This window comes from Monomorium pharaonis, chromosome 10, assembly GCF_013373865.1.
Source record: "Monomorium pharaonis isolate MP-MQ-018 chromosome 10, ASM1337386v2, whole genome shotgun sequence".
Lineage (NCBI taxonomy): Eukaryota > Metazoa > Arthropoda > Insecta > Hymenoptera > Formicidae > Monomorium > Monomorium pharaonis.
The window spans coordinates 1,505,370-1,521,132 of record NC_050476.1 but is presented as its reverse complement, the minus strand read 5'-3'; the positions used below and the strand labels follow the sequence as shown (position 1 = coordinate 1,521,132).

The following is a 15,763-nucleotide window of genomic DNA, read 5'->3' as shown; positions in this document are numbered from 1 at the left end:
CATTTCCATGGAGACACGCTCCATCGTGTTATCTTCTCTAATGTTTAGAAACCCTAGTAATTTACCCTAATAGTACAAATCGGCAAGGTAATATTGCTTACACATTAGGTTAGTAAAAATTCACAGAGTCGATATTTTTGTGGCCAGCACTCAATTCTAATATTAGGTTAATGCCTATCCTCTCTTTATCGTCCCTTCAACTAGTAAAGATTTTAACCGAATTTACATAAGAGATTATGTCTCGAACACTGACAAGCGAATTAAAGCTGGACGAGTTTGATGACGATAGAGTGAAACGCCAACCGGCTCGGACAGATTCGAGACAGAGCGACGCGTAGGTGTCGACTATGATAATGGAGTGAAAAATGAGCATCATAAGGAAACGGACGTACGATAATTCATTCGACACGGTAAACGAGCTGAGAGCATGGCGTAATTAATTGCGTTCGCGCTTTGCGCGCATGGTGCTACGACCAGCGTCTAGTTGTGATGGTAAATTCGCGTGATGGAAATACTTGACAAGGCAACGTCCATTTGAATGTGTCTACTACACGTCACAAATTTTGGAAATAAATTCACGCACCTATAATTGAATTACATATATAAATTATATATATTTTTTAAAATTTTATTCCTCTATCAAAAAGAGGCTGTATATTAAAATAAATTGGAAACAATTTAAATTCTCAAGAGATCGTAAATTTGCTTTGTTCTTTTGTGAAATCAAATTCGATCATCTAATCTACACGACGGAGAAAAAGGACAAAAATTGACATTTTCTACATTTTCTGTTTGCAGGTAGCAGAGAGGCGGCTTTCACGTACGCGATAAGCTCGGCCGGCGTCACGTACGCGGTGACCGCGGCTTGCAGCCGTGGTAATATCACAGCTTGCGGTTGTGAACCGGCTGTAAGGTAGCTATAAATCCGCGACGCTTTGCGCACAGCACGCAACGTGTTAATTATTACCGATTAATATCGCGTTTTTTGTAGAACAAGGAAGGAATTGCCGCCAAACGGTTGGGAATGGGGCGGCTGCAGCGCCGATGTCACGTACGGGATGAGGTAATTAAAGCTGATAGTTAATTAATTTGCACTATCAGTTCTCGTCGCTTCTTACGGCAGCTTGCTCGCATCAGACGGCGCGATACGTCACAAGTACGGCGGAACGCTAAAACACGGATAAATTTTAATATTACAATTTAATGTTAGGTTCGCGCGTAGGTTTTTGGATGCGAGGGAGATCGAAGGAGATGCTCGCAGCCTGATGAACCTTCACAATAATAAAGCCGGGAGAAAGGTAAGCGCAATAATTAATGGTAGCCCTTCTTTTTGCACATTTTTATCTTCGTAATATTTAAAAAGCAAAAAGCCAAGACGGATGTCACGAATCATAAAATATGCGTCAGCAGAAAGTAACACTATGTAATGAGCACCATAATTGCCGTGAAGCAATACTAATTACTGTTACTCGCAAGAGAAATCGTTTAGCACGGGGATTAAGCTCGCTGACATTTGACGACAACACGGCACTTCGCCATTTCTCAATCACCCATGTCGCGTAATTATATTATGCGAGATTCTAAGATTATATAACAGCATACAAAAGGTATACAATATAAATTAAAGCAGACGTATTGCCGTTTCAATTTGCTTTGTATGCTTAAACGTTTACGGTTGCAAACTAACTCTATTATGAACAACAACTTTATAATTTTCTAGAAATACAATCCTCCAGAGTCAACAAAATTACACATTTTTAGAATAAAGTCCAGTGGTAAAAATCAATATATTCCCGAAGGAGCCGACAAAATTTAATTGATATAAAATTAATGTAAAATTTAGTAATATTTATCTTTAAAGTTTTTACTAAAAAAAAAAATATTTTAGAAATTATTACAATTGAAACTACTATTATAGGGTGTTATTATAAATTCTGTTACTGTTGATTTCATTTTTAAACAGAAATATGTTTTAGATTTTATTCTTTTATTCCATTGGACAAAGTTTGAGACAATAAAAATAAAAATTTACGGTTTTCATTCTACCTACTGGACTTTTTCAACTCTGGTTCTCAATTTAATAATAATGTATCAAAAATAAGAATAACAAAAATAAGAATATTCGACCGTACATGAAGATGCGCGTTAATATTTCATATTAGAAAATCGTTAGAGAAATTGAGCTTGACATGTTAACTTTTCTGAAGGCTATAGGTAACAGATTAGATCGGATAACAGGGTGATAATATCGATAATGAGGCGTGTGTCCATCGCGCACCAAGTGTATGCAAATCAGACATTATCAATTTTGATTTATCGTCCAATAATCTATGCGGGAAGCCAATTATACTGACGAAGACAATGTTGTCGTTTTGCAATTCGCGTAGACGTCATTTCGTTTTGTATAGAGATATCTTAATGCTCTATCTATGATAAAGTTCAATTTTTATATAGCAGTTTTTATATATAGAAAGAAAAAGAACAGCGTTGAGAGAAAAAACAGAAAGAAAAGGCGAGAGATAACAGAAACGCATACAATATTATAATTAATTTTTCGGATCTAATCTACGGCTCTTTTTTTTATCATTATTACTGTCACGCAGAAATGATGATACAAAAAGAACATTTGTGAGAAACAATTGCGTTATGCCCGAAGGTGCATAAGAGAAGCGGCGAGGGCGGCGCGCCTTAATTGGGGAAAGTTCGTCTCGAGCTTTCGTCTACCTCGATTGGCCCTTATTACAAGCGGGCAATAAAAACTCGCTATTGGTCTACGTACGTGTACATGTACGCGCACGTACGTGTATTCCCGGAGGTAATGATTTATTCTTAACGTTGATCGCCTCGGCGCGCCACATATTTTATGCCTTGAGGATTTTTTTAAACCCCCACCGTATGTGGCACCGGCTCGACGCGCGGTGCGCCGGAATAATTCGAAATGTTAAACCAGTTTCATGCGCGTATACGCGTCGTGTCCGCGGACGGCGCACAATGAAGGGTCCCCATTGGGAATCGTGCATGCATCGGATTTTGCAGATGAACATTCGATACGATTACAACCGTTTAAGATCATCCTCGAGTTAATCGAAATGCATCTCCGCGCCAGTGGCGTGGCGATGCGAAATCCGCGCTGTGATATTATTTCAAAGAACTATCGTAAAAAATTATTGTAAATTATTGTTCGCAAGCACGAAAACGCGAGGACGAACGACTTGAAACAGTTCAAACAATTGCATATATGTACATGTTTATGAATAATTCAATACATAATCGAATACATAATCGAATCCTTTTAACTTTAACGTGATGAATATAAAAAGCTTAACTCTTGAATTTCTAATACTTCTCTACCGTTTTACTCCGTTTCAATTAAGCGCGAGATGAAAATGCTTCAGTTATATACAAAATAATTATATAATGATATTTACATTTCACAAATGCACTGTCAAGCAAAAAAGTAGGCAGAAAGAATTTTCTCTTGTTAAAATTTATCCTCAAAATTATATCAGTTGTAAGACAATATGGATTTCAAAGAATTCTACTATAATTTTAGTCAAAATTTAATAAAATATTTATAATATAAAATAATTTAGTTAAACTTTACTAGAATTGAACCAAATTTTATTAAAAGTTTATTAATTGTAAATTTTTTATTGAAAATATAATTCTTCAAAGTTTATCTTGTCCCACGATTATCTTTCAGTACGTAAATCAGTGAGACAATAAATATAGATTTTTCTAATTGCGATTTAAAGAAATGTTTAAAAAACTTGCGTGCAAAATACTTAAAGCAATTCAATTATGTATAATATTATGACAGTCGAAGCTCTTTCTACGCCATTGATTTCTTCGTAATGGACCCGTGTGTATCGTTTGAAAATGATTCAAGCATCGAGCGATGCATTCATTCTCATCGAGCGTATTGTAAGTTTTTGTTTTCATTCTCTCTCTCTCTCTCTCTCTCTCTCTCTCTCTCTCTCTCTCTCTCTCTCTCGTTTTCGTCCCCGTTCTCCAACCAAAAAGGCACCGATCGCATGTGTAGATTTGAAATTTGCATAGGATACGCGTGTATATAATACAAGGAACAAATCGATGTACACTTTATTAAGCGCACGGGTGTAAGTTGTAATCTGTTTCGATATGATATATAGATATGATTCCAGATTCTATACAAGTCTCTGTCGTATATTTGGACTTGTGAAATCAATACAAAGGGAGTAGCAGAAAACTTTTGTTGCTCAATAAAATAAATCAATACTGTATGCAATTTGAAGGTCTTATTTTTTAAATATTGCGTACTTTGTTTGAAATTAAAAAATAAAACATTGATTGTCTGGCGATAATAAAGAGAATGTGCGAATTTCAGATTAAAATTCTCATAATTATAAAAATTATATTATTTATAATGTTTTATGTTTTGCTTTTCAGATAGTTAAGGCTCTCTTGCAAACGGAATGCAAATGTCACGGTGTATCTGGATCTTGCACTGTGAGAACGTGTTGGCGAACGTTACCCAGTTTCCGTCAGATCGGGGATGCGCTTATGAAAAAATATTACAGGGCTAGACCGGTCATCGCTATTACACCGCCTCCCCCACCGACGGTTCAGGTAGCTTATCCTAAAATGTTACGAATTAATCAACGATCGGTTTAAAACGTGATGAATTCAGTATGTAAATTAAACGTTAGTGGCCACTTGATTTAATGGCAATCTTGTTCCCATTTTCGAAATTTAATGCGAATAATTTTATGTGGCACATAATTTACAGACCTTGGACCCAATGTCGCATTCAATGTTGCCCGAAATGGTACCCATATTGGGAAACGACGCTAAAACTCAGGGCAAGCCGAACGATTTCGTCAAGTCGCGGCACAATCGACAGCCGCTGCTGAAAAAAGCCGGCAAGTCCAGGAGGCCGCACTTGATCCTGAAAAGGACGAAAGTCAACGGCGGATCGGGTAGCCTGAAGAGAATTCCAAAAAGAAGTGAGCTAGTTTTTCTTCAACCCTCCCCCAATTACTGCGAGCCAGATTTGACGCAAGGTAGCCTCGGCACGCAGGGCAGGTATTGCAACCGTACTAGCAAAGGTAAGAAAAAAAAACTTTGCGATATACAACGTATCAGCAATATGTAATGTCGTTAAACGCGTGTATTTCCATTTTCTAAATTTTTCAGCTTTGCGATTTTTCACATGTTTCTATTTCGTTATTTAATTTAATTATCGAATAATGAGTATACTTAAAAGCTAGGCAATAATTCTTCACTACAATCGTTTTCTTTTCTTACTCACGTCTTTGGTTTTTTTTTTTAAGGAACCGATGGATGCGATCTGATGTGCTGCGGTCGCGGCTACAACACACATCAGTTCACAAGAACGTGGCAATGCAGATGCAAGTTTCACTGGTGTTGCCGCGTACACTGCGAGACTTGCATGGAGCGTACCGAGGAATATACATGCAAATAATACTATTATCAACGTACAACGTGTATATAGATCTGCAAAATAGTACATGTAATTATAAACGTTAGACTTTACCTTCAAGAGCAACAAAACGATTTGACGCATGAGAAACGTTGATATTATACGACATCGCGAAAATAAAATTATAGAGTATTGTAATTTCATAATTAAATTGTACAATTATATTATATAATTGTAATGTTTTTCTTGACGATATTAAAGTTAATAGAAAATATCCTTGAAAGATTCGCGGACCCTTATAAAATTCTGGGTCCTATGTATGGATATTAAAATGATCAACCTTTAACATAAAAATTATTAAGCGTGTAAATATCGTTTCACGCGCTGACTTTAGATCTTGAAAAAAATTGCGCTCTACGGAGTTTCATCCCACTATTTTCTATTTTGCATTTAGGGATGGGATTAAGAGTTCAATATGTATTTATGAAACTTAGTCAATTCAATGTCTATCATTTCATCGATATATCAGGTAATATAAGATAATTTTAAAAAATAATTAATATTGAGTTTTATAAGAATTATTAGATGCATTTCAGGTAAATGTAAGAATATCATCTCAATCAAGACCGAGTAATAACTGATATCGATATTAACTGGAACACGTTTGAATTTTTTATGTAATATCATCGATATCATATAAAGCATTTTAAAATCTTTCCAAAACATTCACATTGTTCCATCAAATATGTAATATCAGTGTCACAGCCCTGCATATCTACCTTTCTCCGGTAATATAAATTATTTATCATTAGAAATTGCTACAATGCATAGTTACATCATGTGGAAACTATTATATAATAAATAATTAAAATGCTGTAACATATAAGAGTTTCTTATTTTGAGACACCTGTAATATTTGCTTTAAGTACTCACTGATATGATTACCCCAGATTACCCTGCTAGTGAATCTGACATCTTCTCCGAGCCTTATCCTCGTCCCAAGGAAGTCTCTCCTCTCGTTGCATACTCAACGAAACGACATTCGTAGAAATGCGAGACTGCTAGTGAATCAATTTTCACGACCTGCAACACAATATACTTTACTAAATACTCCCGAGATGAAACGGTGTGCTTTCCAGCAAGACACAGTGTAACACAGTGTCCATTAGTGTGAGAAAGAACATATCAGTGTGTATCACTCACATTAATAAACACTATAAACCTGTTCTTCGTCGCTACACTGCTGCACTGCACCGCACTGATGCAATAAGTTAGAATGAGACAAATATATTTTTTCTCATTCTAACTAATTGCACGAGTACAGCAGTGCTACCAAGAATAAACCTTATGTTACACTGTGTCTTGCTGGAAAGCACACACGATCGCCATGTTATTTTTCATTCTTTCATGTTCTTCTAACTCAATTTCGCGCCAGAGTCGAACATCGACAACTTCATACCGACGCCGTGTTCGAGAACATCGACAACTTCATACCGATGCCACGCAGATACGACGACGTAGTACAACAATCGCGATACTTATTCCCGATATAAAACGATCGTCGTATTATGATATTCTTACCTGATGCCGACGATGCCGACTCGAGAGATTTGAATATCGGCGACCTTACGTCGAAGATGCGCAAATACGACACGAGTCGAATCAAGAGCCAACCGAGCCATTCGACCCGTTCAAAAAATATACGCTCGAGACGCGATCACACGTAAATATACGCTCAATTCGAGCACATAAACGTCGCGAAACGCGAATGCAATTAACCGATCGACAAATCGCCCCATTCCGTTATTCAACTAGACGAAATCCGCGTAAATCGTGATGAACACGATCCGACTACGAAAGCACGATGGCCGAACTACAAGGTGCGTTCAAATGGTCAGGCCGCTCTTCAACCGTTACTCGAACGTGATTGGTTAGATCTACAGATCGGAACCAATCACGTTCAATCGTTCTACAAGAGAGTCTAGTTGATTTGCCGCGACATTCAATCATAAAATCGGAACGCATTTAAACTTCAATACTTTTTAACAAAATAATTATCGATTGTTAAGTAAAAACCATAATGAAACATTAACTTAAAATTCCGATGTTCTCGTACTGATTTCTAGAGATAAACGGCGAAGTGTCCATCATGCAACAAACGCCGTCAATTTAGCGCTCAATAAATCAAATAATTAATTTCATTAAAATATATTAATTTTTTAAACTTATATATATAATCGATTATAATAAAATTAAAATTATTGATGTAATCACTAATCTATAACGTTTACCAACATTTATTAATTTCAAATTGGTATAAAATATATATATTTGTATATGTACAAATATTAGTGTAAAATATTTATTCTTGTGCTCCCTATAACCAACATGACTAAACGTACGCAGATATTTTAATATTATTATTTAAGAAGTAAATTTAGTATATTATAATATAAACACATTATCAATTACATTTATATATAATTATGGAATAATCATACTAGTATATTAGTCATTCTGGTGTGTCACACGCAATATACTAAATTTATTTCTTCAATACTAAGAGAATGTAAAAATATCCACATAATTCTAATATAAAAAAATACAGATTAAAATATGTACCTATATGGTCTGTCTTTAAATACTGTTTAATATCTTTTGTGCCTCCTGTTTTGTTTTTTGATCTTCGTCATCCTTTGCAGGAAATTCAGCAGCTTTTTTCAAATATTTTATTGCGTCTTCTTTACGATTCAATTTCAAATATGTCTTTCCTAACATTAATAAATTGCGGCTGTAAAAATTTGGATCAATTTTTTCGGCATTCTCGAGATACATTAACGCTTCTTCAAAAGACGAAGTCGGTGGTTCTGCAAATATGATAGATGCTATTTTTCGTTGATACCATGCCAGATTTGAAACCTCATAGCACCAGAATCCAAGCATGTAATGCAACGTTGCATCATCAGGTTTTAATTCCAATGCTCTCTACAATAACAAAAAATTTAAGATCACAATAATTATTACATGTCATAATATTCCTGAAATCATTTTGATATATTTCTTACACTATTTATAAAATACAATATCTCTTTATTTTAATTGCAAATTAATATTAATAATTAAATAAATTTTCTAGCAAATATCTTACCAGTATATGTTTTTTAATGTTATATGATTCTTTTATATTTGCTTTTGTGCCTTCCAGACTACTCTTATTATTAAGAAATAAAGAAATCCACTTATGCACTGCATAATGATCTTCTTTAATATCAAGAGCCATGCACATCAAGTCGTATCCTTCATAAGTTAACTTTTGTGCTTCAACATCACTGGCTATTTCAGACATCTTATAAATGGCTCTACTTAAACGCCATAAGATTTCAACATCTTTGATGTCCTACATAGTATAAAAATATTATAGTTTTATATGAATAAACAACACATACATATTGCAATTAAGACATTTGCCTACAAAAACCAAATAAGTCCACTTAAACAAAAAAAGGATTTTGGAGTAATTAAGTAATTTTGTATTAGCATCACATTGTAAACAATTTTATTTCGGTAAACATCAAACAAGCCTAAAAGGATTCTATTTTTTTTAATGAATAAAATTTTCCAATTAAGTGTTGTAAATAAAAAGTAAAAAGTTATTACTTTAATATTTCCTTCTTCATCATTATTGTTATTAGTATTTTATAATTTTTTTATATAAAAGTAAATGTAAAATATTATAAGATAAATGAATAGTTCATATAAAATTCCCATAAAAACCAAACAAATTCAGAGATTTTTTCTTTTTTTCTTTTCAATGAGACCTCAAAGTATGTTACTGCTTTTGTGGTAATATTTTTCATTTATTCTTTGTTTATAATATTAATAATAATAAGAATAAAAAAGAAAATATTATTTTAAATACAATAAATGGATTAAAGATACAAAATATTTGTGTTTCCTAAAAATTTTACTTGTTTAGTTTTTGTAGCTTTTTAATTGTATAGTTCAGAACATTTAATTACCTTATACTTGGATAGAAGATCATATATACTTCTATAATCTCCCTCATCATAAAGGGTATCTGCTTTAGCAAGAAGTTCCTTCGTTGCAATTTGGGTTTTATCTTCATTTTGATTTTTGTTTTCTACAATTCCCCATATTCCCATTATAGTAAATGGCGATATTATTGTTACCCTTCTGGCAATTTGTATATTACTTTCACTCTGAAAAAAAGTATTTAAATTTATTAATATTTAATTAATACCATTATTGCCACTGTATCTTAATCATCAAGTCTTGTACCTTACGTGTTGGGTAAATATTTTTACGTAGAACAGTTCTTTGAAGAATTCTGTTGCAATTTGTAAGTCGGTATAACCTTTGTAGCATCATTTTGTATTATTTTGAACTTTTGATGTTAATCGATAAACTTTTATTATAGAGAAAATATAGACTATGTGATAAATTCAGTCAACTGAAACTTTAAGATTTTAACCTTACAAACTGTTACAGCTATTAAATTATTCTATATAACAGCGTACAATCGTAGTCGTACATGATTAAAACAACCATATTATGATTGTGTCTTAAAATTTCTGTCAATACTGAAATTATGTTACGTACGCTATAGATTTTCAGTGTTTCACAGCAATTTTGAAACACAGCCTATATTATATTTATTTCTATGCTAATTAGCTTTAATCTTAGTCTTTCTTTTTATCTTTTTTCTAGTTCTACAAATAAGTCGAGATTAAAGTTAATTAACATTGATGAAAACGAAAAAAATAACTGGCCTTATAACTTATTATAATACTTACTAATCTTACAACTACATTTATGTTATTACAATGGCCTTTACAGCAAAACTGCTTTATAATCACAGCAATTCACAGTATCAAACATTTTTCAAACATGTACATTATTTACACACACGTACATATTATTTATATATATTGCTATCTACATCTTTTGCCTTGAGACAGTTGGTTTGTTCGCGTCGCCATGCTCCAACATGCTCCTACTCACTCCAACGCATTCTAATAGGTTGGCGTCATCGGAATCAACGTATTGGAGTGCGTTGGGGTGAATAGGAGCATGTTGGGGCATGTGACGCGAACAGACCTAGTATAAAAACTGATAAGAACACACGAAAAACGCAAGTGTACATGAACGGTTTGTGTTTACATCAGCATTCACCAACAGATCCAGCAGAAGAGCCATTTGAAAGCCTTTTTGCAGCACACTAATTGAATGAGAGAGAATGGCTAGTATATACGCTCCAATCAGAATAGAGCATTATGTCAGACATTACCCTACCAGCATGCTGCAGAGTTACCACCTAGTAACTCTGATCCATATACTCAGCATCAAATCAATATTAATCGACGACAGAGTTCGATACTTGACATGCATATGCATATGCTCTTTTTTTAAACTCATTATTTCATTATTTTGGAAATAAATAGGCCAATTAATGTGGTTGAATTAGATCTTTATTTGGAAGATACATAGGTATTCATAGGATAGTTTAACGTAATCGAGATATGGGAGATTGGGATGGACAGTGATTAAACATAAATGTACAAACGAAATACAATAAACAAGTACTTTTCATCGGTGTGGTGCGTGGCTTATTGGCGAAATATAAGAAACATTCTTCTCTCTCTTTCTCGCCTTGGATCTAAATAATAATTGTACAACAAACTCGACTTATATGCTAAAGCCTCGCACACTAATCATTTTCTTCGTTTTAAAAATAATCATGTTTCTTCCATTTTCGTAATACAAAAAAATTAGATAATGCATTGCATCGTAAACGAAGACATTGCACTGCAATCTCTTCCGCTTAGCCATGGGCATTGTGTGGACGCGATCATCGTGAAGAATTTTGGAGTCACCCAGAAAAAACAGGAGAAGTGATAGCAAATTATAGTGCACATGTTTTCACGATATATCTTTATATGAAAAAAAATCGCCTTTTATATATCGTGAATCACCTATGGCTTCCAAACCACTGTTTCGCGATAAATTTTGGTTTACGTTTATGTCAAATTTATACGCCAGACAAAAATATTCTTAGCAGTTCAGAAGACGTTGCTTTGCCGTATCCTCTTTTTTCTGGTATCTAAAATTCTTTTTTAAATGAGCGCAAGACAGAAAGATGGTCGTGCCTATATATACTTATAATCATCTTAACGTTATTTTTAAATACGTTCTTGTAGTCTTTACATGAAATGTTTTGTATGAGTTCTCGTTTTTTTTTGTATTTTTTTATAATAAAATTATTTTTCTAATCTTTGTAAATCAGCTGTTGTTGCCCTGTGAAACCTGCCTTCTGTCATAATGTAATAATACTTGCACGGTAGGTTCACACATAATGAATTTGGTTGATTTCTTTCATATATATCACAATGTTATCTCTGCATCTTTTTTTATCAACATTAATCTTCTCGTAATTACAAACACCAAATTCAAATGCAAAGTTTCAATGTCGTTTGTTCAATGTCATATTTAAGAAACATCCTAAGCCGCAAGTTCCTGCAAATGCCAATGCAAAATTCTTTAAATTTTCTTTCTTGTCATACATAGCTCTGTACAACACATCAGATGCAAGATAATGTTTTACATATAACTAATAAATTCTTTATCTTCTAAAAGTTACTTAATACACAAGTGAATATGCAATACATAAAAAAATGTGTAATATAATTAAATCTGCATTACAAAAGCTAACATTCCTCTTAATTCACTTAATCTCTTTAATATCAAAGTTATTGTGTATAATATTCTTAAGCATGCAATACTGCATGGTATCTACTTTAATCTTTCATTTCATATTGCAAATGCATTGTCTCGACTTAAGCTTTTTCATAAATAGACAGTTGAATCGTAATCGCAGAGCATCATTAGTGTGTTTACTGTGCATTTACGCTAGTTGTAACGGTCTTTTTTTTCTCCTTTATTGCGTGTGAGGCTTGCCGCGTGGTACGTATCCACCGCGGTTGCTTCCCCTTTGTCCTCTGAATTGTCCACGACTAATGCGCTCGTTGCGTGTACCCCTTGATCCTCCGCCACTGCCACGTTTGAAACCGGTATTATATCCGTTATTTCCTTCGTTGTTACCCCAGGTACGTTGTTGATATCCGTTTTGGTAGTTATTCTCATTGCGATAATACGAGCCTTAAAAAAATAAAAAAAAAGTTTAATACGGTATCTTAGTGGAATGGTATTTCTTTGGAGTTACAAAATTTATTTTTTAAATATTGAACAAAATTATTTGATTTTTTAATAGAAAAAATTTATAGAAGACAATTTAATCTGTTTGTATTAAAACAGTGATTTTTTACCTTGTCCTGCGCGTCCATTTTGCTGATAATTTCCCCTGCCTCTGCTATTATAGCTATTAGCGGTTCCTCTTCTGCCGCCTCTTCCTCTGTATCCGCTACGTTGATCAGATACCCAAGCTTGTTGAGATGTTTGTTGTGACGCTTGCTGGCCATCTTGACCAGATTGTTGCTGTTGATCAGTCTGATTCCAGTCATTGTTCTCAGTCATCTGACACCAATCAATAGATTCATTTTGCTGTTCCAGTGACGGTTCAGAAATTTCATTTTGACCATTTTCGACCTTTTCCTGAAAGAATTCATAAGTCACCAGGAATCAATAATGATATAAATTTATTAATTTACTATAATAATTACCTCTGTGGATGTTTGAGCCTCTTGCGGAAGTGTTTGTTCATTGAAGTTTTGCATTTGACCTTGCTGTGGTAGTTGTGCAGCATTTTGTTGCTGTGGCTGTTGAGGCTGGAAACCTGTCGGATGCTGTGGGCTATATTGCATATTCTGATGAGAAGGCGGCATCGGAATCGGCGGTGGTGGATTAGGAGGATTCGCAAAACCAGGAATATGCGATATATCCTGTGGCGGTTGGTGTTGGTATATGACCTGCTGAGGTACGCCCACAGGCGCACTTGTAAAGTTCTGATTTGTGAAAGTTTGTGTGGGAATGGGTGCATTAACTGAGGGAGGAATGTGTGGTACGATGGGTGTTTGCGACGTGACATCCGAATCAAGTTCAGATTCCTGTAAAAAGAAAAAGTTGGGCGTGCCTATAACGTCATTGATACGGGGCGCCGGCGGAGGCTGCTGTTGAGATTGTTGAGTTTGCTGCTGCTGCTGTTGTTGCTGCTGCTGTTGTTGTTGCGGCTGCTGTGGTTGTGGAACAAAGTTGGTGGCATTCGTATAATAAGGGGTGTCGACTGGCGCGGCTGGATGAGGCGGCATCGGTTGCACAACCGGTATAGGTCCCGAGACTGGAGCAGCACCAGAAACAACGGGAAGAGTGGTAACTTGAACTGGGAAATTTGGAATAGGTATTATGGATTCCGGTGGAATGTGCATGTCGTTGCCATTACTATACTCCTCATTGACCTGTTCCGTCACCTGTGCACTGGTATCCGGCACAATTTCAGTGATCTATACAAATATAAATAGATACCATAAGATTGTAAATTCAATGTAAAGTGATGCATGATTGTGCGAAAATGATCGATTCATGATCAGTAAAGTCTGGGTTCGATCCCGACCGTCATCTCACATATATTTCGTTATTAAAAAAAAAAAATTGAAGAGAACAATTAGAATGGTATAGATCCTACATTAAGCCTAAGGATCTGGATAATTACGATTTGAATTAAATATTTTAATTTGAATACCTCTTCTATCGGTGTTGTCTCCAAAGATTCGTGAACTTGATCAAAATAGCCGCATTGATTAATCTTGGCGATCAGCTCCTTTAATTTATTGTACGTAGTGCCAATTACTTCACGTTGTTTCCCATCCACAATCGCAACATAATGCTCTGCTACTTTCTGCGCTTGTTGAACAAACGTCAGATCGCCCTCTTCGCGGTGATGTTTTATAATTACTTCATTACATAAACCATCGAGGTACTTGAATTCTTCCTCAGATAGCTTTATAGCACCATTCTTTCCATGAAAAAAGTCATCTCTCACGGAATCGGTGTTTATGCTTATCAAGACATGCTGCGTAAGCAGCACCTCCTTCACCTGCAATTGATAACACATTTTTTCAAATTTTATACAATATACATAATAACTTGTAATATTTTTATTTTAAATAACGTACCTTTGAAATGTCTTGTTGCATACGCTCAACAGCCTCTTTTCGTGCCAGTTTCTTCTGCTGTTTAACCGCCTCATTGGCAATGTTGACGATTTGCTTGTACAAGTCTCGGGTAATGTCTAAAGTTTGAAGCACCTCGTCATATTTTGCTACCGCAGTTTTTTGGTCTGCATTCAATTCCCTTCCATTTTTCTGCAAGTCTCTATAGGACTCGAGCTTCCCCTAAATTTAGAAATATGTTTGTAAATATGTTTGATCACTTCCAGGAATAACCAAATGCTGCTACGCACACTCAACAACGTTACATCACAAATAAGTCATGGAAGAAACATTACATTTGTATATTATGTTTACGCCAAAATAAAATATAGTTATAAATAAGTTTTATCACAATGTAAAATGCAGAAAAAGTTGCAAATGTACGCCAAAGCACGTATCGGGAAATCTAACAGATTATTCCACGTACACACAGGCATACACGTGGCGAGGCACGCGCGACAAAGAAGCGTCGACGTGCAATGTTTGCCGCGAACAAACCGAGAACCGGGAAATGCCGAACACCGCTCGCGGGGAGTCCGCGTCCAATATCGAGTACTCCAACGAGTCATAATTGTCGGCGAACGTCTGCGTCGGGTACGTGTTGGCGTCGCGTGTCGCCGAAGGCGGCAAAAGGCGTGTCATGCATAGGGAAAGAGTCATCGGTGTGCACATAGAACCATAGTACACCGCCATGATATGGAGGTTGGCGACAATCTCGACGTTGTCTGCGAGCCGGGGGGAGCCGATCGTCCGGCGAGGCGCGTTGTCGCGGGTCGCGACGCGACGCTTGACCAGACGACAACGCGGCTACGAGGAACTCGGCGCACGTACCACGCATCCTTGAAAAATCGAGGCGCGCGAGCACATGGCATATCGCGGGATCATGGCGGACCGCGGTGATGAGAAAGAGAGCCACGGCGACTGACAGATCGACTTTTGTCTGCAATTACAGCACGGAAGGCCGCGACGTTGCGTTTACCTTACGCTTCTCGAGATTCCGTATCTTATGCTCGATTACAATGATCGCTTGGCGTAGGGGTTCCACGGTCTCCGTAGAGGCCTGTTTCTCTAGTTTGGGGTTGGCAGAAGGCATCCTTCACGGGCAACAATCACGAACTGGAGGAACCGAACCAAGTTGAACCGAGTCGCTAGTGGAGTG

General features: G+C 35.8%; 4 protein-coding genes across 6 annotated transcripts in view; 1 reads left to right on the top strand and 3 right to left on the bottom strand.

Moving 5' to 3' along the window:
- LOC105833587 (protein Wnt-7b) overlaps positions 1-6,303 on the top strand; it is a 50,923-nt gene extending 44,620 nt beyond the window's left edge. For both annotated transcript variants that reach the window (XM_012675428.3, XM_012675427.3), the window contains exons 3-8: positions 799-913; positions 992-1,063; positions 1,211-1,298; positions 4,429-4,608; positions 4,769-5,087; positions 5,313-6,303. In XM_012675428.3, coding sequence (XP_012530882.2) covers positions 799-913; positions 992-1,063; positions 1,211-1,298; positions 4,429-4,608; positions 4,769-5,087; positions 5,313-5,464 — 926 coding nt within the window. In that variant the 3' untranslated portion in view covers positions 5,465-6,303. The remainder of the gene's footprint in view (positions 1-798; positions 914-991; positions 1,064-1,210; positions 1,299-4,428; positions 4,609-4,768; positions 5,088-5,312) is intronic.
- LOC105833594 (proteasome subunit alpha type-5) overlaps positions 1-7,249 on the bottom strand; it is a 62,177-nt gene extending 54,928 nt beyond the window's left edge. Inside the window, exons 1-2 of the mRNA XM_036293409.1 lie at positions 7,004-7,249; positions 6,356-6,505 (exon numbers count right to left, since the gene is read on the bottom strand). The gene's annotated coding sequence lies outside the window, so the exon portion shown is untranslated. The remainder of the gene's footprint in view (positions 1-6,355; positions 6,506-7,003) is intronic.
- Positions 7,250-7,703: 454 nt separating this feature from the next.
- On the bottom strand, positions 7,704-10,750 carry LOC105833588 (regulator of microtubule dynamics protein 1). Of its 2 annotated transcripts, XM_036293408.1 has the most exons (5): positions 10,237-10,750; positions 9,722-9,899; positions 9,442-9,642; positions 8,571-8,819; positions 7,704-8,407 (listed from the first exon to the last, which is right to left on the bottom strand). In XM_036293408.1, the coding sequence occupies exons 2-5, from the start codon at positions 9,809-9,811 to the stop codon at positions 8,060-8,062; spliced, it is 888 nt and encodes a 295-aa protein (XP_036149301.1). In that variant the 5' UTR covers positions 9,812-9,899; positions 10,237-10,750; the 3' UTR covers positions 7,704-8,059. The 2 variants fall into 2 exon arrangements, with proteins under 2 accessions (XP_036149301.1, XP_012530883.3); XM_012675429.3 differs by lacking the exon at positions 10,237-10,750 and having other exon boundaries at positions 9,727-9,899.
- Positions 10,751-10,895: 145 nt separating this feature from the next.
- LOC105829163 (caprin homolog) lies at positions 10,896-15,748 on the bottom strand. Its single transcript, XM_012667832.2, has 6 exons — positions 15,584-15,748; positions 14,569-14,787; positions 14,136-14,489; positions 13,120-13,896; positions 12,766-13,051; positions 10,896-12,598 (listed from the first exon to the last, which is right to left on the bottom strand). Exons 1-6 carry the CDS (start codon positions 15,695-15,697, stop codon positions 12,378-12,380), a joined length of 1,971 nt encoding a protein of 656 aa, XP_012523286.1. The 5' UTR covers positions 15,698-15,748; the 3' UTR covers positions 10,896-12,377.
- Between the last annotated feature and the right edge of the window lie 15 nt (positions 15,749-15,763).